Here is a 27,302-nt window from a genome sequence, read left to right on the forward strand (position 1 = left end):
ATCACGTGTCAACGATACCCACACCGCCTTCGCGCGGTCACTTTTCTGCCGAAGAATTTCGAAGAATTTCAGCATCGCAAGAAACAAACCAGCAAGCACAATGGCGCCCCCAAGGCCTGAAGAGACGATATCCGAGGACCTCGACGAGTCATCGGGATCGTCCGAAACGGAACAGCCCGATATCCAGACCCGCGCCCCCAAACGCCGAAGGCTCTCCGCATCCTCCGATGACTCGTACGTTGCGCCGGCGCCGCTCCCCACCCTCTCCCGTATCAAGAAGAAAGGTGCAGAGGATGCGAAGCCTGTGGCGTCGGCAGGTCAGGAGAACCCGGTTCTGATCCGCGATGCACTTGAGATTGGGTTGCGCGAAGAGGCGTCTTCATTTTCGGCGCTCAATGTGGCGCCTTGGCTGGTTGGGTCGTTGACAACACTGGCTGTGAGGAAACCGACGGCGATTCAGAAGGCGTGTATACCGGAGATTCTGAATGGGAAGGACTGTATCGGAGGCAGCCGGACTGGTTCCGGTAAGACGATTGCGTTTTCGGTGCCGATGCTGCAGAAGTGGGCGGAGGATCCGCTTGGTATCTTTGGACTTATCTTGACTCCTACTAGGTATGGTGTTTTCTTGGAGGAATTCATTGAGGATGGTGATTGTGGCTGATTGTTTCTTCTTTCTAGAGAACTTGCGTTGCAGATCTTTGAGCAAATAAAGGCCATCTCGGCGCCACAGAGCATGAAACCCGTGCTTATCACCGGTGGAACGGACATGCGGTCCCAAGCACTCGCTCTGGCAGGCAGACCCCACGTGGTCGTCGCGACCCCCGGCCGTCTGGCCGATCACATCAAGTCCTCCGGCGAGGACACGGTATGCGGCCTCAAGCGCGTCCGCATGGTCGTTCTCGATGAAGCGGACCGGCTCCTTTCCAGCGGACCGGGCAGCATGCTCCCGGACGTCGAGACATGTCTCTCGGCCCTCCCGCCCTCTAGCGAGCGGCAGACCCTCCTGTTCACGGCGACAGTGACACCCGAGGTGCGCGCGCTGAAGAACATGCCCCGCGCCGCCAACAAGCCGCCCGTCTTCGTGACCGAGATCTCGTCCGAGAGCCAGGGCACCGTGCCCCCGACGCTCAAACAAACGTACCTCAAGGTCCCACTGACGCACCGCGAAGCCTTCCTGCACGTCCTTCTCTCGACGGAAGGCAACAGCACCAAGCCCGCCATCATTTTCTGCAACCACACCAAGACCGCGGACCTGCTCGAGCGCATGCTCCGCCGCCTCTCGCACCGCGTCACCTCGCTGCACAGCTTGCTCCCGCAGTCTGAGCGCAACGCCAACCTGGCCCGCTTCCGCGCCTCCGCCGCCCGCATCCTCGTCGCCACGGACGTTGCCTCCCGTGGTCTTGATATCCCCTCCGTCAGCCTCGTCGTCAACTACGACGTGCCGCGCAACCCGGACGACTACGTGCACCGCGTGGGTCGTACAGCACGTGCCGGCCGCAGCGGTGAGTCCGTGACGCTGGTCGGCCAGCGCGATGTGCAGCTCGTGCTGGCGATCGAGGCCCGCGTTGGCCGCCAGATGGAGGAGTGGAGCGAGGAGGGCGTTAGTATCGAAGGTCGGGTGGTGCGCACGGGTGTCCTCAAGGAAGTCGGAGAGGCCAAGCGCGAAGCCTCTGGGGAGATCGACGAGGGCCGTGATGTGCTGGGACGGAAGCGGAATAAGCTGAAGAAGGTGCGGTAGATGTCCTACGGCATGGCCATGAATGGCTTTTTTCTTTTTTTTTTTTTTTTTTTTTTTTTCTTTTCTGCTGTTCCTCGGTATACATCCATCCTCTAGTTTAGCGTGTTCGTGTTCGTGTTCGTCAACAGCATTACGGTTCTTTTACTCTTATTCCGAAGATAGCTTCTCTCTGGTATATATGGATTGAATTTTGTACAAATCTCTCGACTTGGACCTGCGTAGAGACGTCCATCACTCTCTCCATTTTGCCTCCGCTGGAGCTGGGTTTGCTCCAACATCTAGCTGCACTGCATTAGGTAGAATGTAGCAGTAAGAGCACCTTAGCTCTATGGACTTTATAGCGTTCGCTATGCCATACTATACAGAAACACGGGGAGGATGCATCCGTCATGACGAGCCAGTTCACGCCTCGGGCTGGTCGCATTGGTCTGCCGTGTTCATGAGCTTCAGCAGCCCGTCCACAGCATCACCTTTGTGCGACGGCGTGGCCACACTCCCAGTCTCATGCTTGTCACTTTCCCCTGTCAAATCCAGGGTCCGCTTCCCACGCGATACCGTCGCGGGCGGACTACTCAGCTGCATCGGTGAGTCGAGCGTGTTTGTCCGGTGGCGGAAGCTTCGCTGCGTCGGGGTCCGCATGGGATCTTCCTGGTTGCCAGTGCCGGCAGAGAGGGGTGGGGATGAGAGGCCTGGGGGCGGGGCCGGGTTGGAGGGGGTGTCCGAGGTAGGTTCCAGGTCTAGGGCGGGCTCGAGGCGTCGGGGTGTTTTGTCCGCGGGGGAGGATGGTTCCGTCGTTGTGATTGTGTGGGTGGTTGTGTCTTGCTTCTGGAGCCGGGGAGTGGCGTGGGGTTGGGGTCGGGGTTGCACAGCGGGCAGTGAGAGGCGGGGCAATTTGCGGCTGTGAGCTTCGAGCTCTGATAATCTGCGGTCGAATTGGTGGTCTCGGACGTGGCGCATGGCGCTTTGGATTCGGCTGCGAAGGAGGGTAGCTTTCTGTATTTTTGTTAGAGGGATGGGTAGGGTGTAGTTGGGGGCCAGACGCGCTGCCTTACCTCTTGGATAAACAACTTGCGCGTGCTGGGGTCTTCTGGGACGGAGCGTGGGTAGTGGACTGCGGGAGCTTTCTTTGGGCTCGGGGTATCGATGAAGTTCACAATATCATTCAAGGAGAGCTGGCGTGGTTTTGGTGGGAGTGGTTGTTGTGACTGTGTATGTGGGGTATCATTTGAGGGCATCGCGTTGGATTGTTTTTGTTGTTGTTGTTGTTGTTGTAACTATACACGAACATGAGCACAAATGAACGGATAACTGGAAGCTTAGATAGAAAACCAATTCAACATACCCGATCATGTTGAACTGGAATCTGCGTACGAGCTTCCTGCACGTTGCGTTGGTGGTCTGTTTCTGTCCGTTGCTCAACACGCCGAGCTTGCACACTCGCATTGTTTACACGGCAATCGTCGTCCACCTGATCAATTGTGCGTTTCTGCCCGACCAGACATGGCGAAGGAAGGAGTTTTTTAGGGGAGAGATTCTCGAAGAGAGAGCGTTTGACAGGTGAAGTGGCCGAGAAAGCATCCACGCTCCGATTGCGTGCGGGCGACAGATACGCGTTGGGAGTTTTGTCGCCAAGGATGCGTCTTCCCTCTTTAATGGGGCTCTGTCGTGCTGTCGGGAGCATTTTCAGTATATCTGAGAGGAAGTAGAAAAAAAGGCCCAGAGTAATTGGAGAAGTGAGGCGTTGGTGGAGAGGTGCAGCAGTAGTTATCCAATATTGTGATGTATGGACGAGTATCTAAGTGTTTGAGAACCACGCGAGTGATCAGCGGGTCAGGAATGTACCGATTGACCCAGATGATGAGAGAAAAAAGAATGTAGAGGAAGAAAGAGAAAGGGGAGGAGTTGAGGAGAAGAGGAAAAAGGACAATGGTGGAGGAGGAGGAGGAGGAAGAAGAAGAAGAAGAAGAACGAGGCAAAACAGCGCGTTGGAAATCGCGTGTGTCTGTAGTTTGTGTCGGGGCTCTGTATAGTTTAGTACCGCAGAGGGTGGTTGGTTGTACTCCGGCGTACCTGAGCATCGTGACTAGGCCCACTCCAGACCTCGTCCGCGTCTCTCCACGCGTCGTGATAAGAGATAGACCATGTGAGTTTGTTAAGAAAGTTATCTGAGGAATGCTGGAATTTGGGATGTAATCATATTTGTTTCACCGACTAGTTAATCCAAAGACAGACCTGTTATAGCCTCAATGGGAAGGGAAAGGGGATCTGATCTTTGGAATTGATATAGATGGAGAGATACATCGAGGTACTTCACAGGTACTTCAAGGTACGCCAATGAGCAACACCTACACTGTGATCGGACAGAGTCATGCAATTGCAACCAGCTGTGTATCTCTAAGCTCTTTATTGAATTGGACTTGAACAGAGCCACCCTGTGACTGAATCAGATTCGCTGTTCTTCATTTTCGGCATGATTTGATCCTCTGTCTTTGATGTGTATGCCTCAGGTGTTAAGATTATCATTGTGCATAGTCAACGATCCAGCACCCATCCTCCTCCTTCGAATACTAGTTAGAATAATTACAGAAGAAATTAGAAGAGATCATCGGGGTAATCTGACTCTGTCGATCATCAAATATCTGGACTCTCATGCCCGAGGAGAAGCGTTGACGAGTGGTAGCTCTGATGTAGACATTTATTTCCTGGTTGGTATGTTTATATAGAGAGAGGATTTGATCACTGATGGAGACACCGCACCCATTATTATTTCTGGGTCTGCAATAGTTTCCTTCTTTCAACTACCTATCCCCATACACACCCTGCTATCGTTGTCACTTTCACTCCATACGTTCTTATCCTTTATAGCCATTCGTAATGGCAGCTCTTTATCGATCCCCATCTCCGCATGACATCATTCATCTCTCACGACAGACCAAAATGTCTTCAACTGCTTCTTTGCATCTCAAGGGAATCTGTCTCCCCGGCAGATCCATCCGATCATCAACCTCATCACCTTATAGATGACTACTATTGTAATCACGTCTTGAACAGCCTCCTCAATGGCCCATCGATATCATCTGATCATCGCAAGACTCGCAGCTTTCCCCGCATTCCTTTGCGTGAGACACAGTTGGTGGCTTGTCGCGATCAGATAGACACACCCCTGGTAATCCAGTCTCCATCATATTCCGTCTGTCGTGAGGATCACTGGAGCCGGCGGGACTCCTGTATGCTTTCCTAGCCGATCATTGCTCTTCCCGTGTCTTTCTCATCCACCAACCAGGCGAATTGCATCATTCATGGATGTGGAGCGGAGCTGAGTCTGTCTGCCTGTTGAAACATTGATCCTCCCTCCCACAGCACTACTTAACTTGAATCTCTTCTGCTCGATCATCTCTTTTATCAACAACCTCGCTTTTCCTGTTACACTATCGATCATTCTTAGTCCTAATATCTGCGTTTCCTGCGACACAATTCGCTTGTTTCTTGCTTCCTCGTTACACGTTCTGCCGTGGCTCGAGCACAATGCGCCCATCCCTTGCGGTGCTGGCAGCCGCCGTCCAGGCGGCTGTCAGTGCAGCATCAACTCTCACCCCCCCGGTCCTACCGTTGACGGTTAGGAATCCCTATCTAAGCACCTGGCTTGGGGATGCTCGGGAGGTACCATGGTCCAAATGGCCCATGTTCTATACTGGTGAGGAGATCGGGCTCTCCTTGATGGCCCAGGTCCCTAGTACCGGTATTGTATATCCATTGGTAGGCAAACCGCAGGATTATCTGTCTGGGTATGGTACAACATCTATTACATCTGCAGTCTGCCTCAAATGTATTTTTTTTCGGCAGTCTCTGACATCCCTGTGACAGAGCACAAGTTGAATACCCTACATACCTGGGATCGAAATACGATGCCTCCACGACCAATCTGACCTACCGCATCGACCCAACGATTTTTTCTGCATCAAATCCGGTCGAGATTACAATTTCATTCCTGTCCCCGATCACGCCGACATCGACTCTCAGACAGTCGATCCCTGCGTCATATATAACCATTCATGTGCTCCATGCTGACGAACCAGTCAATGTCTATATGGACCTCAACGGACGTTGGGTGAGCGGTGATGCTGGAAGTACCATCGTCTGGCAACACGATACCTTTGGTCTTGAAGAGAAGAAGCCGACGCTCCAGAAATGGCAATTCCGACGACAGAATGAATTGTTGCTTTCAGAGATTCGTGACCGGGCCGAATGGGGCACCCTCCACTTTACTGGACCTGCTGTTAGTCTGCTGCTTATATGATTATTTGGAGCGATTGCTGACTCGGAGTAGGACGTCCAATATCAATCTGGCGATGCCCACTCCGTGCGGAGTATCTTTGCAACCAAAGGGGCCGTCCAAAACGTGAATGATGAGGGTTTTCGTGCGATTGGGGACCGAGAGCCCGTCTTTGCATTCTCCAAGTCATTCAATCCCAGCAAAAAGGCAGCCAAATCTGACAGTAGCGTGACCTTCACCGTTGCGCTGATTCAAGACCCAGTTGTTCAATTTGCGTCAGCTCGCGGCTTGACTTTGATGAAACCGCTCTGGCAGTCATGGTTTGGGAGCGTGGAAGAGCTGCTTAGTTTCCATCATAGCGATTTTGACCATGCGGCTACTCTCGCTGCCGATTATTCTGATCAGCTGGCAAAGGATGCGTACCAGTCCGGTGCTGATGATTATGTCGACATTGTTGCACTTTCAGCCAGACAGGTTATGGGAGCAACGACATTCTCTGGAACCCCCGATGATCCTATTCTCTTCCTGAAGGAGATCTCTTCCAATGGCAATTTCCAGACCATTGATGTCATCTTCCCGGCGTTCCCATTTTTCCTGTACACGAATCCGCGCTGGCTGGCCTATCTCTTGGAGCCGTTGATCGAGCATATGCTCAGTGGACAGTACCCGAATACCTATGCCATGCATGATCTCGGAACGCATTTCCCCAACGCGACTGGCCACCCTGATGGTAATGACGAGTACATGCCCGTCGAGGAATGTGGGAACATTCTCATCATGGGCCTCGCCATCGTTAACTCCCTTCGATACTCGGATGACTCGGCGGCTGCCTCGAGATGGTCCACGCAGGGCGTCTCCCCCCAGGTCTCGGAACCACACACTGGCTACTTCCCGCTGGGTGAGCTGCAAGCCTTGGCTGGCATCGACCGGCAAGACGGGAAATGGGGCGGTGGCGCAGAAGGCGAGCGTCTGGCTGAGAAATGGGTGCAGCGCAGCTACAGGCTCTGGAGCCAATGGACGGGTTATCTGGTAGAATTCTCCCTAGAACCCGCGAACCAATGTATGATCATGTCCACCTTTCTGTATGGATTGGGGTTCAAGTTGATGAAGGCTAACCTGAACAGTGTCCACGGATGATTTCGCCGGATGGCTTGCGCTGCAGACCAACCTGGCACTGAAAGGTATCATTGGCATTAACGCCATGAGCAAGCTAGCCGAAGTGGCTGGACACAGCGCCGACGCATCATACTTCAAGGTAGGCCCCATTCTTCTCCTAGAGCATCTCTAGACGTGGAGATAATCAACTGACAACCGCAGAACATCTCGGATACCTACATCGCCAAATGGGAGCAGTTCGGCATGTCCCGCGACGGCTCCCACGCAAAGCTCGCCTACGACTGGTACGGCTCCTGGACAACGATCTACAACCTCTACGCCGACGCCCAGCTCTGCTTCCATCTGGAGGGCACCGATCTCTCCCCGAAGGACCAACTCCCTCGCCAGCCCCAGACTCCGCTATTCACCGACGACAAGGGCAAGAAGAACCCTTCTACCCCGGGCTTCGTCCCCCACCACATCTACACCCGGCAATCAATCTGGTACCACCACGTGCGGCAGAAATACGGCCTCCCACTTGACAGCCGCCACCTCTACACGAAGACAGACTGGGAGTTCTTCGCGATGGCGGTAGCCAGCGAGCGCACGCGCAGCGAGATCCTCGAGTCCGTCGCCAAATGGGTCAACGAGACCGTCACCGACCGGCCCTTCACAGACCTCCACAACACAGAAGGCAGGGGCGAGTTCCCCGGCCCGAACTTCTTCGCGCGGCCCGTCGTCGGCGGCCATTTTGCGTTCCTGGCGCTGCAGCGCGCCTGTGGCGGGCGCGCGATGGACGGCTTGGCCTTCCTGGACGAGGGGGATGCGAAGACCCTGGCGGAGTGGGAGGTTGCTGCCGCGAATGCGGCGGATGAGTTGCGGATTGGTGGATGGGGGAGTGGGTATGGGTCGGAGAATGGAGAGTTGTAGATTGTAGGACTAGGACGTACAGTGATCAATCGCTGTGAGAAATATCAAATCATTTTGGGAAGGGGAAGTAGGGTTGGGTACACCAGATATGGTGCCGCAAGGAATACATAAACACTGTATAGTCGCTCTATCAATTGCTAACGAGGAGGTTCTCGAGTATCATAAACATGCGATGATGTAGATGCAAGCAAGTCTTACACCATATAAGACACAACTACTCCGAAAGAACAGGTTTTTATCTTTTTACTTGGTTTCTCAATTTCCTATTTTTTGACACTCAAATCAAATTACATGAGGCCATTTTCAGACGAGGGCGGGGGAAGGTGGGACGAAGAAAAAAAAAAAGAAGAACCGCAAGGGGGCGTAGTAATTCCTTTTCATTTTTTTGGGGGGAAGGGTGTTAAAAAAGGAAAAAAAAAAGCTTCATTTGACTCGTTCCCGCCTTGCATGATCGCGTCAGGACAATTCTTCTCTCTCTTTCTTTTTATCTCTCTCTCCCCGGGGGACGGTTTGGAACAAGAAGACACGGAAGTTTGGAAGGCCCGCGCGATTTGCCTGCCCGCCGGAGAGGGGGGGAGGCTAACGGTTCCCAGAGCCAACGGGGCTGTATTTATTTGCCGCCGAGGCTGGGGAAGTTCTTCTCGTCAACAGTGACGGAGGCAGCACCGCGCTGCTGCTCAGCACGGGGAGCAGTGGTGTTGCCGCCACGGCCTCCGCGAGCACCACGGCCACCACGACCGCCACGGCCGCGGGTGTTGCTGTTGCCGCCACGGGGGGCCTCGACGAAGCGCATGTCAACCTCAAGAACGTTCTTCTCCTTGCGCTGCTTCTCGCGCTTGGACTTCTCCTCCTTGCCCTTGATGTAGGCCTCCTCCTCCTCACCACGCTTCAGCTCCTTGGCGGCAGCCCACTTCTTGTCGACGGAGCTGCCCTCGTTGGCGGAGCGGACGGGCTTGGCGCTGAGGTCACCCTGAGCGGCCTTCTCGGCGAGGTAGTCGGCATAGGACTTGGTCTTGTCGGCAGGCTCGGCGGGCTCCTCACCGGCGGGGGTCTGGGGCTCGGACTCGTTCTGAGCAATGGCCTCGGCGGCTCTCTCGTCATCCCAGGCCTTGTCACCGGCCTTCTCACCGGACTGAGCACCCCAGCCCTGGTTCACCTGCTTGCGGGTGTCACTGTCGATTTGTCATCAGCCAACCATGCACAGCGATCCAAGTTTCCAAAAAAAGGTGATGCTTACACCTGGCCAGTGCGGGACTGACGGTCATTGCGGAAGCGGTCACCGCGCTCGCCACGAGCGTGGAAGGCACGGCGCTGAGGCTCCTTGCCTTCATCGACGGGCTTGTCGCGGTTGCTGCGGCTGCCGGCCTGACGGTCACGGAAAGCTACGGGAGGGAATCCAAGTCAGCCGAAGCTCACAACCAATACTCGGAAAAATGGATCCAATTCTCGAGATCCTCGATGTTTTCTTCCAAATTTCTGGGAGCAAATGAGAGAGACAGAACATACCGGCCTCGTTACCGGTGACGCGAGCACCACGGCGAGCGTTGTTCTCGGAAAGACGGGGCTGGCTGGGAGCTTCCTTGGGAACGTCACGCTTGCCAACACGGGGAGCAGGGCGATCTAGAGCCCTCGTGGGGGGTTCGGGTTCTCTGTTGGGATCCAATTCAGGGTCATTGCCTATATTGCGCGCGCAAGACAGCCAGGTTAGAAACCGATGATGTAATGGTGATCACGGGCCGTGGGCCGGGGGAGGGAGAGAGAGAGAGAGGGAAAATACCAAGAAGCTCATAGAGGTTCTATTGAGGCAGAAAAAAGGAAAGAGAAAAAGATAGTCAGCCATACTGCATCCATCAATTGTGTTTCATGTTCAGTTTTTGTCGGTCTTTTTTTTTTCTTTCTTTCTGTATGAGTTGCCTTGTGCTGCGAATCCGGTGGTTTTTTCCCCCCAATTCCCCTCTTGTGTTCAGCTCTTCTTTCTTCTCCCTTGACGTTTTTTTCTTGCGCTCGTCGATCGATAGCTGTTTCTCATTTCCCACACCGAAAACCCCCCATTTTCGAAGTAGCTCCTCGGTCTCGTTTCTATTCTTCCACACAATCCATTTGGAGATGGGGGTTTTCCAAGGCCGGATCGCAGCGCAGCAGCTCGCACAGAGAGGAGGGGGCAAAAAAAAAAAGAGGGCTCTTTTCAAAATCGCAATCGCACACGACATACCTTGGACCGGACGTCCGCCATGACGCCTGGTTTTATGAGGGGCCTTCCGGGGGAAGGCTCTCCGATTACCGCGGCAATTCGGTCGAGGGAAAAACGGGGGTGAGGAAGTCGAACAAGGACTGAACCTGGACGACTGTAGCGATGAACAACCTCTCCTCAAAGGCTGATTGGGATGATGATGATGATGATGGGGGGGGGATTGGGGGGGGTTTGAAGGGAAGGGGTTGGGTTGGTCGATGTGAAGAGCGTCTGAACGTTTGTGGTTGCAACGCACTAATCGGGTAAGGCGCGGATTGCTGTTAAGCGAAAGCAGCTGGGCGGGCGGTGATTGGTGGATAGCTTCTAGGGCTTAGGGTATTGGCGTCACTCGCAGCTGCAGATGGCATCATTGAGTTGCTGCACGGAATCAGCTGTCGAGGAAAAGACTCGAGTCTTTTGCAGCTTTGCGGTTGTGGACGACGTCAATTATAAGCGATAGGTCCTGCTATGAGAGCTGTCAGATCGCTGAGGTGCAAACCATTACGAGGGCAAGAGCTATCTATTTGCCTCCTCCGGCGTATTACCCCAAGTCAGCTGCAGTGGGATTGACACTTCCATCTTGCTCCGCCAATTGCGGTTGGTCAGTCTATGCCGTCTTGCTATTATTGAAGCATCATGGACAGCGTGGACGACCGGAAAACAAGGAAATGGTCAACATCACTATCCATACAAACTACAGAGTACAGAGTAGATAGATTGATGATAATAATAATAGATAAGGTGTATACCGTACCTGAATAAGAGACGAGAACCGCCGTGTCACCTGATAGCTTTGAAGCTTGCCAGCCATCCTTCTTGGACAACAGACAACAGACAACAGACAACAGATCCGATTTCTTTTCATTTTCACGAGCATAGACAGTTTTCAATCATTTTATGACATATAAAAAGTAATAATAAGTCAACATGTAACAAATGGTATCAACCGCGATGCCGAACGCCGGGCAATGCTCTGGAAAAAAAATGAGAAACATGAAAAAAAAAGACAAAAGAAAAGAAAGAAATCACCATCAACTTTTGATCTTTCGATTCCACGGACAAACCATTGTCATGCATGAGACAGGGAAGAATTGCCGTGAACAAGTCGTTGCAAGCCTCCTTTTTTGTGTGCTTATTTTCGTTGATTACATAGTGCGGATTAATAGGCCGTGATAGATATGGTGGACGGAAAGAACCAGAAAGAAAAAGACAAAGATAAAAACGTTCAATGTCGCGTATGGGTTTGCTCGTAGCTGAAGGGAGTCTGGAAGTGCATGCTGGCGCTCAATCCAAATGGATCTGCATCGAGCATGGGTTCGTAGTTGCCAAGCAATTGGTTCGTATTACCGTACGCTCCGTTCGAGGCCTCGCCGTGGGAATTGAAGTTGGCGAGCCCCCGAGGCCCTAGAGGATGGGCGCCAGATGCAACCGAGGCCGCTGCGGCGTTGAAGCCGGAGACATACGGGGGTGCGTCACCCGAGTCATGTTCTTCGTCGATCATGTCGGCCTGGGCGTCATATTCCTGATCTGGAGGGAAACGCATGAGTAAAGATACTATCTCGCAGAGAAGCAAACCAAATGGGATGCGAAGGGGAAGAATAACTTACCTAGTTGATCGTAGTGTTTCTGGAATGGCGATGGATAATACGCAGCGGAGGGCATGCGGGTGCCTCTGGGACCTGTACCACCAGGCGTGGCCGACTTGGGATCAACCGAGTCGGGTCGAACGATGCCCAACGGAGGAGACGCCTGACTCAAGCTCCGGGAATGTGGGTTGAGTTGTGAGCGCGCATGCTGGGCTTGTGCTGGATCCATTCCAGTCGGCGACATGGCTCCTTGGAAGGCGAATCCAGGGGACTTGGTGTGCGAGGGGGATGAGACGTGTGACGACGGGGTAGCCTGGAACTGGGGCGACGGCATGCCGTATGCGCCGTCCCGCGACATGGCGAAAGCATCACCTTTGGGAGCAATACCGGCAGGGAGTCGGTGGGCGGTAGATCGGTTGACCGCTACTCGCTCTAGTGTCGACGGGGGTTTCGCGACCATGGGGCTGGGCTTGATGGGGTTGCCACCGGGGGCTCCGGCTTTTAGTCGCAGCTCAGCCTGGACATCGATTCCTGATCGAGTGTTAGTATAAAGGTCGGTCTGTGATGAGGTGATGTGAGAAGGGGAACGGCGACGACATACCCTTCTCTAACAGGATCCTCTCAAGTAATGAGTTCTTATATCGCAGCATCAAGCACTCATCTGCGGCGGTACGATGATTCTGCTGCAGAGTCTGCAATGTCTCTTCATTGCGCTTGATAGTTGTCTCCAGCTGGCGGATGTACTCTGTGCGACGTTCTCGGAAGGCCGCCTGGGCCTGTCTGTTACGCTGTTTGCGTTCCTCCGAGGTGGCATAGATCTGAGGGAGAAGTTAGAGGAGGAGGAGGAGGGAAAAAAAAAAAAGAAGATAGATGGAGAAACGGAGCAATGATGTCAGGCAGGTAAGGAAAGATAAGAGAAGACAGGCTATCAAGTCGCAGAAATGAGGCTGAGAGAAGATGAACAGGGGGGGTTGAAGGAGGCCGCGATAACTTGATAAGAGGGAGAAATTGATCAATCATGATGCATCCTCATGATAAACCGGCGATAAAGCAACCATCCAAAATGCGGGGCCCCAGATTGGCAACACAGATACCAGAGTAGTTCATAGTAATGATAATGATAATAATAGTCCCCACGCAGTTTGATGCAGGAACAAAAAGATAAGATAAAAAAAATGGGTAATAAGGGGGCCGGGGGGGAGGGGGGAGTATATAAAAAGAAAAAGGACGTGGGTTTACGTACGGGTTTTCTTCCACCTTTTCTCTTCTGCGTCTGGGCTACGTCCTGCATTGGAACTTCACCCTCAGCTTCTGGTGTCGACACTGATGAACTGATCGAGCCCTCTGGCAAAGGCTCAGCCTTGGGCACGACCGACTCGGGGGCCGTGTCATTGTGATTGGAATTGGATGCCTCGACCATGGAGACCATTATTTGCAGATTTCTAGTAGAGCGACGACGATATGGAAGCTTTTTCCTTTTTTCCTCTTCCTTGAAACGGTCTGTCTTATTCTTCCCCCCTTCCCCGCCGACGCAGCCAGGGTGAAAAGAGGAAGGAAAAAGAAAGGGAAATAGAAAGAAAAAAAAAGGGGAGGAAACAGGAGATAATATCCACCCTCCCTCAAAAAGACGGCGATGATGATCTGGAGTTGACGGGATGTTCACTTGTTCAGTCGTAACTTTTGTTGCTTTGAAACCGCGTTTAACAAATAAGATAATTCAAAAAAAAAAAAAAAAAAGGTCTGAGATAAACTGATAAAGAATGGGATGTCGACTCGTGGAATCTGAGTATGGTTGTGTATGGAGTATGGACTATGGTGAATCCCGTAGGGCTATGAGACAAACGCAGGAAACGCGCGGCTGTTGCGGGAGACAGGGACAAGAGTCGAGTTGAAGGAGTCTAAGTTGATGTGTGACATAAAGGAAATTGACGAGCAATCAAGATAGCCAGCACTGAGAGAGTTTTGGGTGACTGACTGAGTGAGATGGTGTGAAAGGGGGAGGAGAGAGTGGTGGTGGGAAAAGATGTGAGGTAAAATTATTTACTAACAAGAAAAGGGATCTTATAATTAGTAGGTTTTATTATCGAGTGGGTTTAGCTTTTAAATGGGAAAAAAAAAAAAAAAAAAAAAAAAAAAAAGAGAGAGAGAGACAGAGAGAAAGCCCACTTTTTGCTGGGAAGAATCCAATTGTCGCTGGATGGAAAGACCAAAGACCAAAGACCAACGACCAGAGACCAGAGACCAGAGGACCTAGTAAGAAAAAAAAAAAAAAAAAAAAAGAAAAAAAAAGGCGAAACTTGCCCCATGCTGGACACCGGGAGAACTCACTCCCAGTCCCAGCGCCTCAAATAACTATGGCTTCGTTTCTTTTTCCTCCTCATCTTTTACTATCCTATCCTATCCTATCCTATCCTGTCCTATCCCTATCCTCATCTCTTGTCTTGTCCCTCCGGCATTCTTAAGAGTACCTCGCTTCTACGTATAGTTTCTAGCAGAATTCAAATGTCCCCCCTGATCTCCATTATTCTCTCTCTCGGCCAACGGAACATCACCATTCGCCGACAGGCACCCAGCCCAGGATTCCCCAGACAGGCCCCAGAGGAACAAGTCAAATAGAATTTGAATTGAAAAAGACTACATACATATGGATACCCTCATGTTACTTCGTCTTGACTCTTTTGATTCTGATTCTCAAGGACCTTGTTGTTGTTGAATGTTGGTTGTCCCCTGTAGTTGGTCCATCTGCTTGTCCAAGTCACTCCTCGACGCCAGGTCCCAAAGCAGGCAACAAGTGGAGAGAAAGAGAGAGAGGGAGATGACCACTGCAACTGACACGAGATCCATTGTGGCCATCCCATCACTTGCATGTTTTTGACTTTGTCCTCCCCTGAACCGCTTCAGCTTCATGTTGATGATTCCAGAATCCAGCGTGCAGGACAGTTGCCGGGGCTAGTCTCTTAACCTCCTTCCTCCTCTGTCCTTTGTGGTCTCTTTTTTTTTTCTTCTTTTTTTATGGAGTTCAGACCGGTCAGATTCATCCAGTGCTTCGTTGTCATTCCCCCCCCCCCCCCCCTTTTTTTTTCCTTTTCTCTTCGGAGTACGCACACACTCTCTTTTGCCATCGTGGCCAACCTGGTCAATGCAGCCATGTTCCCCCCGCGGAGAAGTTCCGTCCTGTTCAGATGGCGAGACGGAGTCTGGTCATGTTCCATGAACTATACAGAGGACATTGTATTGGCCAATACCGCCAAGACATACCGTGCCCAGTGCCTACTTTGAGTATGTAGGTAGGTATCTAGGTATCTGTCTACCTTACTACCTTACAGAACAGGTTCTGAATGTCTGCCTGGTAGCGGGGGGAAAATTTTACCTTAATGACCCTGGAACGGGCCCTCCTCGCTTAATTCGACAATCCACCAGACCATCTCAGCCGGATACTCTGATTATTGATCTGAACAGCGAGCATCGAGGTTACAGAGTAAAGAATTCCTCAAGTGTACAATGAAGCCGCTGGAGTGCAAAGGGTCAGGTGTTGCCCACGGCATAGAAGAATCCCGATACCGGCTCCATCGGCTCGAAACCTTACTTACCTTACGGTCCTTACCTGACCTGGCCTCGACTAAATTACCCCCAACAGTCCAAACGCCGAACAAGTACGGAGTAGATATTCCCAGTACCTCAGGTAGTGACTAGGTAGTAAGCACATGACCAGACCTGACAACAAATCCAATATATCGCACGACTGTTGACTGTTGAGTGTAGGAGGCCGCCGAACCCAGGCAGACTCCGTTACTGAAGAGTGACTGACTTGACTAGTTAGGGAACTTCCACGTAAGGAGGGGACACAGTGACATCACGAGGATCAGCCACGCGCCCGACATCATCTGATCCGGTAATCTGAGCTTTTCTGACTCTTGGCGTTGACTGTCACTTGTTACTTTGTCGACGAACTACTACTCCGTAGTACTAAACTGGTTACAAGGTGAGGACTGAGGGGGGGGGGTGTTTTCCGCGGGGTGGCTGGTCAACTCCGGGAGTTTCAGGGCTAGTGTCACTGTTAGTGTCGAACTGCTGATGTATCATGTATCACTATCTTCCGCTTGGGACTGACGAAGACGCAGACGGAATATGGGCTGTTGGATTATGAACCAAACGATGGGTTATCCTGAGATTTGATGCCATTCAGAATGAGTTACCTAGACCTGTGTAGTCAAACATTGCAAACACGGACTAATGAAATTTTAAGGGCGGTGAACAAAGCGGACTCCAAAACAAGGGGCAGAAACAGTTGATGACTCAGCGTGCTCAGACTGTACCAAGTAGCTATCTAGTAGATAGACATCCAGGAAGCAACACAATCCAAAATTTGATGCTCTCTGCGCATACCGTCTCTCCTGTTACTTATGCATTAACAGGGATATCCAATTACTCATAACCAAATAAGAACAAGTTGAAGGCTTAATAACACAGAGAAGTGATCCGCTCCTTCCCATTTGTTCACTATAGCCTGCACCCCCCGGGAGTAAGAGCCCCCGATATTAACCGAAAGGTCGTTGCGTGCTTCTGTAGGACTAGGGACTTCATATCCTCCGTGTCCTCGGGATGCGGTGCCGGCCGCGCACACCCCTTGGTATCAAATACGCTCTGATTTGCCGCGGGATGCTTACGGGACATGGTCCGAGGCGCCTGGCCTACCGTGAAGGCCGTCGCATAGTAGTCGCTGAGAACGGCGCTGGTTGACCGGACCTGCAGAGCAACAGATGAAGCGCTGATTACCGCAGAGTCAAGATCCGGGAACTCATGATCAGACACCTCAGATTGAGGCGTCTCTGCCTCCGACCTAGGGGTATTACTAGGGGCAGATCCGGATGATAGACTTGAGATTGATGAATTGGATAGATTCTGATGATGTTGCGAAACTCGAGCCCTGTGTCTTGAATCTGCGATCTCAGATATCCGGCTGTCGGATAGCTGATCAGCATTGAATTGGCGTCTAGATCTCTAGAGAGTTCCTCTCAGATCCGGCTGTCAATCACCGAAGCCAACAGCGAATCGAGACACCAATGTCCGCAGAAGCAGCCTCGTTGGAAAGATCGGTCATATCCACACCACTTTCGTCGCTTGTGATCTGTAGAACCGGGGGTGAACGAGGGGTCGATATTGGATTTGATAGCACCTACATACAGAGGCTGATCATCGCTCCGCTTCTAATCCTCGTTTGAGAAAGGGGCTAAGCTACCCAGCACTGAACTCATCTCACGCGAGCCTCCCGCTTGAGTGCCGGGCTGTGCATCTCGAGGTAACTGACATCGTATGCATGCACACGAGTGGTTCAAGATACGCTCAAATCTAGCCTCTCGTGCGCCGACATGAGGTCTTGTAATTTGATCCGGCTTGTGTAGAGTGATTGGTATATGCGCCGAGGATCACTCCCAGTATATGATTATGTCGGCCAGAACATCATCCAACCCTTTAAGCACAACTGTAGCCACACCTTCGCCACGACAATATCCCTCTGCTGTCAACGAGCGACATCGCCGACATTCTAGTCTCTCTTGGATACATTTGACATCGGTGAATGAACAGCAGCCCCCGGCCGATCGCAGCTTCACCAGCGTCTGCCCTTGCTAGGCTGCCATGTTGGTGGAATCGGCCATAACACCCAGATGATTGGGCTCAGTTAACGTCTGCAAGATATGTGTTAGGCCTTCCCCCCTATTCCCTTGACACCCCGGCCCTGTTCCAGTCAGTGGGTGGATACGCAAAACCGATTTAAATCGACCCATTCCCCCTATCCCATCCTCCTGCCCGTTACGAGGAATTTATCTGCGCTTTTGTCTTTCTCTTAGCGCAACCTTGAAGGATTCAGATCGATGCAAATCAGGGCAGAGCTACATTCCTACTATCAATTTAATGCGAGATGAGGCGGCTGAATCTGTTCCTCGGAATGAAATGTCAACACTCTCATCTACGACGTTTCAATCACCGGGGCAGTCTTGGGGGAGGAGCTAAGAGCGATATGCATCTCAAAGCGGCGTACAATGTACATCGAAGACCGTCGACTGTTCGGATGCGAAGTGGTAGCTCTCAGGCCTTTTACTTCAAGGATTGCGAGATATTCATTTTGAGGTACTTGGTGACTGTTGGTGGAAGACCTATTTCTTGCTTCATCGGTACAATATGGTGTTCAATTGATGACACGCGCCACTGTTCTAGTTGATGCACTTACAGGAATAACATGCCAGCATTATGAAGGACCGTTTTAATCCAGGTATGCTGCTCAGAAACCACCCAGCAGGCTTTTTGCCTGTGCTTCATGCATTGCATCTCGGCCGCATGGTCCTTCGTAGAAGATCTTGTGCTTCTACACCCGGTGGGCATTTGAGAAGTTCGATCTAGACGAGAGGAGAATATTGTCCACCACCTATCCATTCCCCCTTGCAATCAGTGCTCGGACCAGTACATCTGTGACGCTGTGGATCCAAACAGATCAAGTCTCTCTCATGATTGACCTCTGCCTAGCCATGCCTCCCAGTTAGCGTCGTATCGATCCTTGCAGTCGACCAGGCATAGCCACCATAGATATCTAATTACTGGCCATGTTGAGTTGGGACTTGGGACCGGTCTCGATGATAGCTGATTGCCCGACAGCCTGCACACTAAGGCCGAAAATCCCGACAGCGCTCCTTCGTTTCCTTCGGGGACCGAACATTGGATGAGTTTGATCAAAGGATCAAGAGAAAGGATGATCTGGGAAGCCATGATGCTTGGTATGTCTTGTTTTTACCCCTGTGCTATCTGGGGGTTTGAGACTTGAGAGCGAATGAGACAAAAAAAATAACGCGCACATGGACAAGCGTCACAACATCCCAGTCAGTCAACACACACACACACACACACTCTCTCTCTCTTTCTCCCTCCCTCCCTCTGTCGTTCCCAGCTTCTTTATTATTCAAATCTTACGGGTGACCCCTGCTATGTATCTTGCTTAAGATGAACTTGCACTCATTTGCTACGGGTGATACATGTCTGCTACTAAGTATCTATTGTGTATCCCTCCTCCTCCAACTTCGCATGACACTCTCTATCTAAATTCTATCTTCGTCCTACGCCTCTCCTTGGCCTTCACTTCCGTTATATGCCTCATTTATGATGACAGGAGACAATCCAGATACAACGGCTGAAGCCATGACGGAAAAGTCTCTGGAGGCGGAGAAAGGATTGCATCTTAACTCCCCGACAAATTCAACCGAACGACTCACAGACACAACAAAGAACGCCGCGGATAGCATATGTAAAGCTATAACAGGTCCAACAGGCCCTCCGAACCCTTCAGCCCCCCCGGGGACTGGGAAACCTTTTGGACCTGGCATGGGCCCCGCGGTCGAGTACCCCCGAGGTTTCAAGCTTTACTCGATCATCATCTCGCTTTACCTCGCTGGCTTTTTGACTGCACTGGTAAGAAATCTGCTTGCAAGAAGTCTCTACACCCTTAAGTCCTTTGAGACTGATATCAATTCGTCGCTGCCTTTGCACACGACAGGACCGTACTATTGTCGTCAACGCCATCCCCAGCATCACAGATCAGTTCAATTCCATCGACGATGTCGGCTGGTACGGTAGCGCATATCTTTTGACGTTCTGTGCCTTTCAGCTGCTATTCGGAAAGATCTACTCGTTCTACAATCCGAAATGGGTGTTTGTGACGGCAGTGGTCATCTTCGAAATCGGATCGGCTATCTGTGGTGCTGCGCCCAATTCGACGGCTCTGATCATCGGTCGAGCAATCGCAGGCTTGGGATCGTCTGGTATCTTTGGCGGTAGTGTGATTATTACCTTCTTTACCGTTCCGTTACATATGCGACCTATATACTCGGGGATTGTCAGTGTGATCTTTGCCATCGCATCCGTCACAGGCCCCCTGATCGGCGGTGGCTTCACACAACATGTGAGCTGGCGCTGGTGTTTTTATATCAATCTACCCATCGGCGGCGTGGCTATTATTGCTATCATACTGGTGCTGCAGATGCCCCCTGCGCGCAAGGCCGGTACACCTGTGCGAGAGCAGATCTTACAAATGGATCCTTTGGGCAATCTGTGCCTCATTCCCGGGGTGGTATGCTTGCTGCTTGCTCTGCAATGGGGCGGAGCCACCTATGCTTGGAACAACGGGCGTATCATTGCATTGCTGGTTCTGGCGGCAGTGCTGCTAGTGGCTTTCATTGGCATTCAAATCTGGCTACAGGATAGAGCCACCATTCCACCACGTGTGATGAAGCAGCGCAGTATCGCCGCCGGGGTTGCCTTCACTTTGATGGTCACCGCAGCTATGATGACTTTTACCTTCTATCTACCAATCTGGTTCCAAGCCATCAAGTCCGCCTCGCCTGTGAGCTCCGGTGTCATGATGCTACCAACAGTCATATCCTCTGCATTAGCTAGTCTTATAGCAGGGTTTCTAATTCATCGTATCGGATATTACACACCGTTTATGATCGGTGGATCCGTACTCATGGCGATCGGGGCTAGTCTTCTGACGACATTTACTCCAAACATCAGCGAAGGCAAATGGATTGGGTATCAAATTCTTTGGGCTGTGGGATGCGGAATGAGTATACCTTTCCCTGCCAGTGATCTACCTCAAATTACCTTCTGACATGCTTTTCAGGCATGCAACAAGCGTCTTTGGCGGCCCAGGCCGTTCTTCCGCGCCAGGATGCTCCAATTGGCATTTCTCTGATCTTCTTCGCGCAATCTCTAGGTGGATCGATATTTCTCGCTGTTGATCAGGCTGTGTTCAGCAACAAGCTATCCACTAACCTAGGCGATATGTCCCGCATCACTGGCAACGGAGTCACCAGCGTCCAGAGTCATGTCAGCCCGCAAGATCTGCCGCAGTTCCTGAATGGGTACAACGGAGCGGTGGTGAGTGTGTTTCGCGTAGCCCTGGCCACTTCTTGCGCATGTGCCGTGGCGGCTGCTTGTATGGAATGGAAGAGTGTCAAGGCTGAGAAAGGTGGTCCTGGAGGACCAGCGAAGCCGGACATAAGCCCTGGAAAGGGCACTGCAGCATAAATCAAGGGGGGAGCGGCCATGAAGCCCAACGGCGATGCTGGGACGCAAGTCTAGCCCAGTGAGCACTGAACTACAACTCTCCCTTCTGAAGGTTCGGCCCATTTGGTGTGTTCAATATCCCCTCACCTCTGTTAATATTTCTAATCATGTAGATTCACGTTCCCCGCTCTCCTCTCCTTCATATTGTAAATAGATCCACTCCACACTCTATACCAACATAATACGTTCCCAATCCTGGCCACCTGTCAGAAGCTCTATCAAACCGCTAAACATCGTATCAAAATGTTAAGTCTCTGGTGATTGTATGCTACGCTCAACCAATGGCATGAAGCCTTTGTCGGCCGACTTGCATATACACCTTCCAATTTTCCAAGTTGATAGTTGCAGCCTTTGGCGTCCTGTGGTATAAGAATGGTGATCTTGGGGCTCTCCGGCCTGACGTGTGCCTGCGTGGCTGTGGATTGGCGCTATTGTAGCTAGCATCTTCTGTGGGCGTTTTGATAGCCGTTAGGTTCTTGAAGTAAAGACAGACAGTAGGATATAAGCTGTTGGAATCTGTAAACTGTAACTGTATCCAAGGAAATGCGTGAGATGAAGGGTGATGATGGTTTAGGGAGAGATGACTGCCTCAGCCCTTGGGGATTGTGATCAACCAAAAAAAAATATTTCCCGACGTGAATACTCTTCATTCAATTCTAAGAGAACCACGATTCAATAAGCATCACGAAATGATAGCGTGATCGGACTTCCTGAGAACGCCCAAGTGGGTATTGATACACCCAATCTTACTACTACGTAGACTCTTCTTCCCTCTATTCACTATTCAGGCCGTTTTAAAATGCCGCGGCGTCGGCTTTCGGTTCCCCGCCAAAAGAAGTTTCCCCGACAATTCTTCAGTTCACATGCAAACGAAGCCAGCCCACTTCTTCCTCACATCCTCTCGTTCCTTCTGTCTCACTGTTTTCTCGACTTTTTCTCGGATCACTTGAGAGCTCCCGGGTTTCTTCACTAAAGAGAAAGAGAATCGACAAAATGGACCCTGCATCAACACCCGGTGTCACAAACACCACCCCACGCCCCGAGGAGAGTCCATCCGCCCCCGCAGCGATCCCTCAGCCCACCCCAGAGCCAGCACCGACGACGAGCTCCAACGTCAACGAACCATCCGCGCCCGCAGAGACCCCATCAGCAACAGACGACGCCCCAGCGGCGCTGTCAGCTTCAGTCCCAGCGCAGAAACAAAACCCAGCGTCAACCGTCCAAGACGACTCGGACTCGGACTCGGAGTTCGACGAGCTAGATGGTATGACCCCTTGCCTAGTCTACACTCTACTCCACTCCACCCCAGTCGACATTACATCACATAGACAAGGCCATGAAAGCAAAGAGACTAACAAAACCCCAGACGTGCTCGACAACTTCTCCAAACCCGCCGCGCAGCCCGCCGCCCCCGCCGATGACTTCGACGACGACGCCGCCTTCATGCGCCAGCTCGAGCAGGATATGGCGAAGATGATGGGCCACGCGGCGCAGGAGTCCGGCGCCGCGAACGACAAGGAGTTCGAGAATACGATCAACCAGGGCGCGGACGCGTTCACGAAACAGCTCGAGGAGAGCGGCATTCCGCCGGGGGATTTCTTGAAGCAGCTGCTGGCGGATGTTATGGCGGAGGAGGAGGAGGGTACGGGGGCGGGAGCGGGAGCGGCCGCTTCAGCGGCGACTGCGTCTGTCTCTGCGTCCGCGCCTGCTGGTGCTAGCGCGGGTGCTGGGGCTGGGGCTGCGCCGGAGTCGTTCAACGATGCGATTCAGCGGACGATTCATCGGATGAAAGAGTCCGGGGACAAGGCGACTGCGGCTGCGACTGAGGAGGGCGGACTCTCGGAGGATGTGCTGATGCAGCTGCTGAAGAGCCTGGAGGATGGCGCTGGGGCTGGCGATGACGATCTCGGTTTCACGAAGATGATTGCCGGGATGATGGAGCAGTTCACGAACAAGGAGATGTTGTACGAGCCGATGAAGGAGCTGGATGGAAAGTGGGGGCCGTGGCTCAAGGAGAACCGGGGTAAGGTCGCCGATGAGGATATGGAGCGCTATGAGAAGCAGGCCAAGCTGGTGACGCAGATCGTGGAGAAGTTCGAGGAGGAGGGGTACACAGATGAGGACCCGAAGCATCGGGGATATGTGTGGGAAAGAATGCAAGAGGTTAGTCGCTGTCACTTTGTTCCCTTGGTGTTGATATCGCGACTTTGTGCTGACAACTTGCAGATGCAAGCGCTGGGCAGTCCGCCCGAGGAGCTCGTTGCGAACCCCTGGCCGGAGGACATGGGAGAGCTCGGAGATGGGAACGCGAATGTCCCCGGCTGTCCTCAGCAATAAGCGGGAAGATGGGATCTCTTAGAGACGACCTACGCTCTTCAGGTTCAATCCCATGGTGTCTTGATTAGATTCGTTACCATATAATTTGTTGGCATGTTCTGTACATATAACCACGTCGATACCCTTTACATCAATGAAGACACGGCCGCTGCCAATAATGGCTATGTGCAGTGTGCAAGACAAAAACAAGCCCTGATCCTGAGGCGCTGTACCTGTGCGGTCCCATATCACTAACGCCAGGGCCCAACCATCCAAACGCCGTAATCCATAAACAAATGCTCCCATGCATGGCTCCAACGCCTGTACAGTCTCACACAGGACCTCATCATGTCGACATGTCCATGTCCTGACCCTGTGGCCCCTGGTCGGCCAAGTCCATGAAGATATCGTCATACTCCTCCTCATCACTAAACGATGCGCCAGTATCATGAAACCCAGCCATATTCCCAGCTGGCGCTCGACCAGCCTGCCCCTGTTCCCGTCCTTGCTCCTGACTCTGGTACATCTGCATAGGCATGTTCTCCAGCAGCGCAGTCTCCATCGCCTGCTCCTCAGAAACATACTCGTCCAGAGCATGCACATCGACCTCATCTGCAACCAACAAATTAGCCACCGTCCTCCCCTTCATATCAAAGCCACAAAAGGGGGAAGGGGGGGAAAAGAAAAACATACCCAAGCGCTCCATCTCACCATCCCCAACCTCCTCATCCAAAGCATACCCCCACACCAGCCCGTCAGCCCGCCGCCGCATCAGCTCCTCCCACTGCTTCTGCTCCGCCACACACTCCATCATCATCATCTGCTCGCCGCGGTTCTCGAACCGCCCCGCGTCGCGGTCCTGCTTGATCCGGTTGAGAAACATGTTCCGGCGTGCCGTGCGCGCCGACGGCGACGTCGAAGTGCTGTATGAGCGCGTCGCATTGCTAAGCGGGTTGGAGATAGTCGCGTAGCGCTGCGCGTAGCTCGGGGAGCTGCGCGAACGCGAGGAGAGCGTGTTCGGGGAGGTGGTGGCGTTGTTGATGTTGGTGTTGGTGATGGTACTGCCGTTGTCGGTGAAGAGGGAGAAGTTGAATGTCTGGTGGGTTTCCGAGCCTGCTCGGTTGGTGTCGCTTGCGCGGTGTATGGAGGCGAAGCTGTCCATCGGCCGAGAGGCGGCGAGGGTCGAGCTGCGTGGTGACAATGGCGACGAATGCGTGGGAGAGAAGTACGAGCAGGGCCCTTGGAAGGAGGATGGCTGTACGGGTGGGATTGTCGCGAACATGATGGTTTTGCAGAAGGGGGAATTAATTGAAACTGGGGGAAGCGGAAGTTTGGTAAGTGGCGGGTTCGCGTGGAGATCAGAGTAGTTTTGATGGTTTGGATAAGACGAATGAGACAGTGGGTTCTTACTCCACAAACAATGGTTCTGAAGCTAATGATGATACTGATAGATGTTTACTGCGGAGTCAATCAAGCTCCTAGCCTGCACTCCAGTCTCCAGCACTATTAATATTGTTTCTGGCTGCTCGACTCCATCTTCATCAAATCCCCAGCCACTGTGAAACTGTCGCGTTGGAGGCGGATTCCCTCGGTGCTTATGTAAGGCGCGCGTTGACACGAGATCACGCGATTTAACATGAGGCTAAACCCAGTCGGGAAGTATTGCATTCCTCAGGCTGCAAGATTATCTACACCAGAACGAAGTACAACATGGAGTGCGGAGGATGTACAGAGGCAACACTAGAATCGCGGTTGAAAGAGAATGGGTTACATAAATACTACTATCTCACTGTCGAGTGTCAACTAGCTTGAGCAAATCTAAGCTCTTGCAATGGTTCTTTGGAAACATGGGTGGCTAGTCCATATCGATGTACACTATCCCTGCCTCAACCACGAGCTGCCCAACACGAGGCGAGCATTCCAGTCCAGCAAGAATGCCAATTCAGTGGCGTGTTCGCGACTGTCCATGACGTTGCTTATCCACGATCGGTGATAGAGTGAGGATTCGGGCGTTGTTTAGATACCAAAAGCGTCTCTAGTATTTGACCCTAGAGAGTAATAATTCATTTCTCTCCTCAATAGTTACAGTAATACTTGGACAGTAGATGCGAGAAATTAAGTAAACTAAGATGTAAATAGAATTGTTATCATGACACTCCATGTCGTGCCGTTCGTCGAGGGTGTAAATGTTGCTTCTTCGCTGCTCAACTGGTTTCGAGGTAGGATATCCCTCACAAATCACACACAAGATCGAACTCATCATCATACGGAATCGTCGTTTGAGACGCAGGTCCCGACTCTGTACCACTTGCGGGCTTATCGCTGCCCGGATCTGCCGCCGTCGCCTGCACCGAGGATACAGACATGCAGCTCGCTATGATTCAGTTAGTCGACGGCATTGCATCTGATGGAAGTCACTGGGAACATACATAACTGCTTCTGGCAATCCTGGACCGAAAAGGATGCGGATCTATCCGTATTCGCAGTCTAACCACCAAGCATGCGTCAGTGAAGTTTCCCTGCTTTAAGAGTACATATCTCTTGTCGGGAGACTCACCTTCTGACACGAGTCGAACTGCGCATTACAACTGCATGAAGCACTTAGCCATCAATATACTTCAAGTCACAAGCACAACCAACCTCCGTTGAGCAGCAGACTGAAAATCCGTCTAGAGAGAAATGCCGCATCAGCACAATCACCCAGCAAACCCACAGCACGGCTCCATCAGGGAAGAAAAACATACAAAGGTATTCCCATCAACTCCATACGGCCGCTCAGCGTCACCAGTCCGCGTAACCTAGGTACTTTCCATCAACACCATCGCAAGACGCGCGTATAGAGCGAAAAAAAAAAAAAAAGAAACAAGAAAAAAAAGGGACACACAAACCGCAGGTGCATCACCTCCCAAACTCCCCGAAAACGACTAAAGTACCCGAGTATCAGCCCACCATCTCCAGCTCAAAAATAATCCAAACACCCGGTCAGGACAGAGAGCAATGACATACCTGCAGATCCTGCCGCTTAGCCATCCACAGCGCCTCCCCTGCCTCCGCCGCCTCATACCGCATGCCAATCGGGTCGGCTTGGAACGCTACCGCGCCGTGGATGAAACCCCATGGCGACCAGGGCACATACCCGACAAACAGACACAGCAGCGAAGCGTAGCTGTGCATCCTGTGACCGCGGGGAATTGGAGGCGTTGTGTGTCGGCCGACTAGGATCGGTGATGGCGAGTATGAGCGACTATTGCGACTGACGTACTCGGGTTTGATCTGCGATATTGCTGGAGAGAGTAGATGCGCATACACAGGTAGAGGATAGAAGATCCCAGACGGGAATGTCGTCATTCAGTATACTTCCCTCTCCCCGTGGATTATAGTGATAGTTGTATTGCTATATGCTATTTCTGGAGCGGGGATTGGGGATCGGCTGGGGATGCCATTTTCAGGAGTCAGATCCCTGCTTCGCGCGCTCGCGCCGGATAAATTCAGCTATCGTTTGGTTGTGGCGTGGGAGACTGGTCTTTGGACAAGTCTGAAGTGGACAGATTGGCAATGCGACTAGCTTCTACTCCGGAGACGCTTGGAGTAATCTTATTGAATGCCATGGAAACGACTGTTTGGAAGAAAGGCAACCTACGAACCAAGAGATGGCTACGGGTCATTCAACAAAATTTGTATGAACTGAATGTGGGTTTTACTACTTCTTCTCAAATTAAAAACATAGGTACATGTCAAAAATTTTGGCCAAAGGGCTGTGCAATGAGGACCATCTGAGCAGAAGAAGAAATGTCGAAGAGTCCGATGATGGGGAATCAAGATTGGAGCGTCATGGGATGAGGCAGCTGTGCTGCAAGAAAGGGAGCGTGGTCTTTTGGAAAAGGAATGACAGACGATCTATCGAACGACAAATGCAGATGATGCAAAGCAAAAAAAAAAAAAAAAAAAAAAAAAAAAAAAAAAAGGTATTCTCCTAGCTGGCAATGATGCAGGAAACAGAAAGTAAAAAAAAAAAAAAAG

The 27,302-nt window shown here is 51.9% G+C and overlaps 10 protein-coding genes across 10 annotated transcripts, besides 17 other annotated features; 4 read left to right on the top strand and 6 right to left on the bottom strand.

Moving 5' to 3' along the window:
- Positions 1-100: 100 nt before the first annotated feature.
- dbp8 (ATP-dependent RNA helicase DBP8) lies at positions 101-1,738 on the top strand (the record flags this gene model as incomplete). Its single annotated transcript, XM_001271089.1, has 2 exons — positions 101-612; positions 679-1,738. 2 exons carry the CDS (start codon positions 101-103, stop codon positions 1,736-1,738), a joined length of 1,572 nt encoding a protein of 523 aa, XP_001271090.1.
- A 27-nt stretch (positions 1,739-1,765) lies between these two features.
- Positions 1,766-1,801: a microsatellite.
- Positions 1,766-1,802: a microsatellite.
- Positions 1,803-2,140: 338 nt separating this feature from the next.
- Positions 2,141-3,419, bottom strand: ACLA_038800 (uncharacterized protein; the record flags this gene model as incomplete). Its single annotated transcript, XM_001271090.1, has 3 exons — positions 2,141-2,731; positions 2,791-3,012; positions 3,081-3,419. 3 exons carry the CDS (start codon positions 3,417-3,419, stop codon positions 2,141-2,143), a joined length of 1,152 nt encoding a protein of 383 aa, XP_001271091.1.
- Positions 2,983-3,010: a microsatellite.
- Positions 3,420-3,670: 251 nt separating the features above from the next.
- Positions 3,671-3,706: a microsatellite.
- A 1,557-nt stretch (positions 3,707-5,263) lies between these two features.
- On the top strand, positions 5,264-8,036 carry ACLA_038810 (putative glutaminase; the record flags this gene model as incomplete). Its single annotated transcript, XM_001271091.1, has 5 exons — positions 5,264-5,523; positions 5,603-6,014; positions 6,066-7,071; positions 7,136-7,266; positions 7,329-8,036. The coding sequence occupies 5 exons, from the start codon at positions 5,264-5,266 to the stop codon at positions 8,034-8,036; spliced, it is 2,517 nt and encodes an 838-aa protein (XP_001271092.1).
- A 610-nt stretch (positions 8,037-8,646) lies between these two features.
- Positions 8,647-10,269, bottom strand: stm1 (putative telomere and ribosome associated protein Stm1; the record flags this gene model as incomplete). Its single annotated transcript, XM_001271092.1, has 5 exons — positions 8,647-9,208; positions 9,274-9,418; positions 9,543-9,713; positions 9,814-9,832; positions 10,249-10,269. 5 exons carry the CDS (start codon positions 10,267-10,269, stop codon positions 8,647-8,649), a joined length of 918 nt encoding a protein of 305 aa, XP_001271093.1.
- Positions 10,270-11,085: 816 nt separating this feature from the next.
- Positions 11,086-11,114: a microsatellite.
- Positions 11,115-11,491: 377 nt separating this feature from the next.
- Positions 11,492-13,281, bottom strand: ACLA_038830 (bZIP transcription factor; the record flags this gene model as incomplete). The annotated part of the gene is made up of 4 exons (XM_001271093.1): positions 11,492-11,793; positions 11,874-12,383; positions 12,454-12,670; positions 13,096-13,281. 4 exons carry the CDS (start codon positions 13,279-13,281, stop codon positions 11,492-11,494), a joined length of 1,215 nt encoding a protein of 404 aa, XP_001271094.1.
- A 680-nt stretch (positions 13,282-13,961) lies between these two features.
- Positions 13,962-13,989: a microsatellite.
- Positions 13,962-13,990: a microsatellite.
- A 63-nt stretch (positions 13,991-14,053) lies between these two features.
- Positions 14,054-14,095: a microsatellite.
- A 12-nt stretch (positions 14,096-14,107) lies between these two features.
- Positions 14,108-14,141: a microsatellite.
- Positions 14,111-14,140: a microsatellite.
- Positions 14,142-14,239: 98 nt separating the features above from the next.
- Positions 14,240-14,281: a microsatellite.
- Positions 14,240-14,282: a microsatellite.
- A 4,156-nt stretch (positions 14,283-18,438) lies between these two features.
- ACLA_038840 (uncharacterized protein) lies at positions 18,439-18,614 on the bottom strand (the record flags this gene model as incomplete). The annotated part of the gene is given in 2 exon segments (XM_001271094.1): positions 18,439-18,504; positions 18,513-18,614. Coding segments are annotated over 2 exon segments (168 nt in total).
- Positions 18,615-18,732: 118 nt separating this feature from the next.
- Positions 18,733-18,752: a microsatellite.
- A 288-nt stretch (positions 18,753-19,040) lies between these two features.
- Positions 19,041-20,927, top strand: ACLA_038850 (MDR family MFS transporter; the record flags this gene model as incomplete). Its single annotated transcript, XM_001271095.1, has 3 exons — positions 19,041-19,310; positions 19,396-20,464; positions 20,521-20,927. 3 exons carry the CDS (start codon positions 19,041-19,043, stop codon positions 20,925-20,927), a joined length of 1,746 nt encoding a protein of 581 aa, XP_001271096.1.
- A 1,032-nt stretch (positions 20,928-21,959) lies between these two features.
- On the top strand, positions 21,960-23,303 carry pex19 (putative peroxisomal membrane protein receptor Pex19; the record flags this gene model as incomplete). Its single annotated transcript, XM_001271096.1, has 3 exons — positions 21,960-22,230; positions 22,300-23,129; positions 23,193-23,303. 3 exons carry the CDS (start codon positions 21,960-21,962, stop codon positions 23,301-23,303), a joined length of 1,212 nt encoding a protein of 403 aa, XP_001271097.1.
- A 325-nt stretch (positions 23,304-23,628) lies between these two features.
- Positions 23,629-24,564, bottom strand: ACLA_038870 (uncharacterized protein; the record flags this gene model as incomplete). The annotated part of the gene is made up of 2 exons (XM_001271097.1): positions 23,629-23,894; positions 23,976-24,564. 2 exons carry the CDS (start codon positions 24,562-24,564, stop codon positions 23,629-23,631), a joined length of 855 nt encoding a protein of 284 aa, XP_001271098.1.
- A 949-nt stretch (positions 24,565-25,513) lies between these two features.
- Positions 25,514-26,456, bottom strand: ACLA_038880 (uncharacterized protein; the record flags this gene model as incomplete). The annotated part of the gene is made up of 4 exons (XM_001271098.1): positions 25,514-25,656; positions 25,712-25,730; positions 26,027-26,080; positions 26,289-26,456. 4 exons carry the CDS (start codon positions 26,454-26,456, stop codon positions 25,514-25,516), a joined length of 384 nt encoding a protein of 127 aa, XP_001271099.1.
- Positions 26,127-26,157: a microsatellite.
- A 755-nt stretch (positions 26,457-27,211) lies between the features above and the next one.
- Positions 27,212-27,245: a microsatellite.
- Positions 27,212-27,246: a microsatellite.
- Positions 27,247-27,287: 41 nt separating this feature from the next.
- Positions 27,288-27,302: part of a microsatellite that runs on past the window's edge.

Source organism: Aspergillus clavatus, genomic scaffold (assembly GCF_000002715.2).
Source record: "Aspergillus clavatus NRRL 1 1099423829802 genomic scaffold, whole genome shotgun sequence".
Lineage (NCBI taxonomy): Eukaryota > Fungi > Ascomycota > Eurotiomycetes > Eurotiales > Aspergillaceae > Aspergillus > Aspergillus clavatus.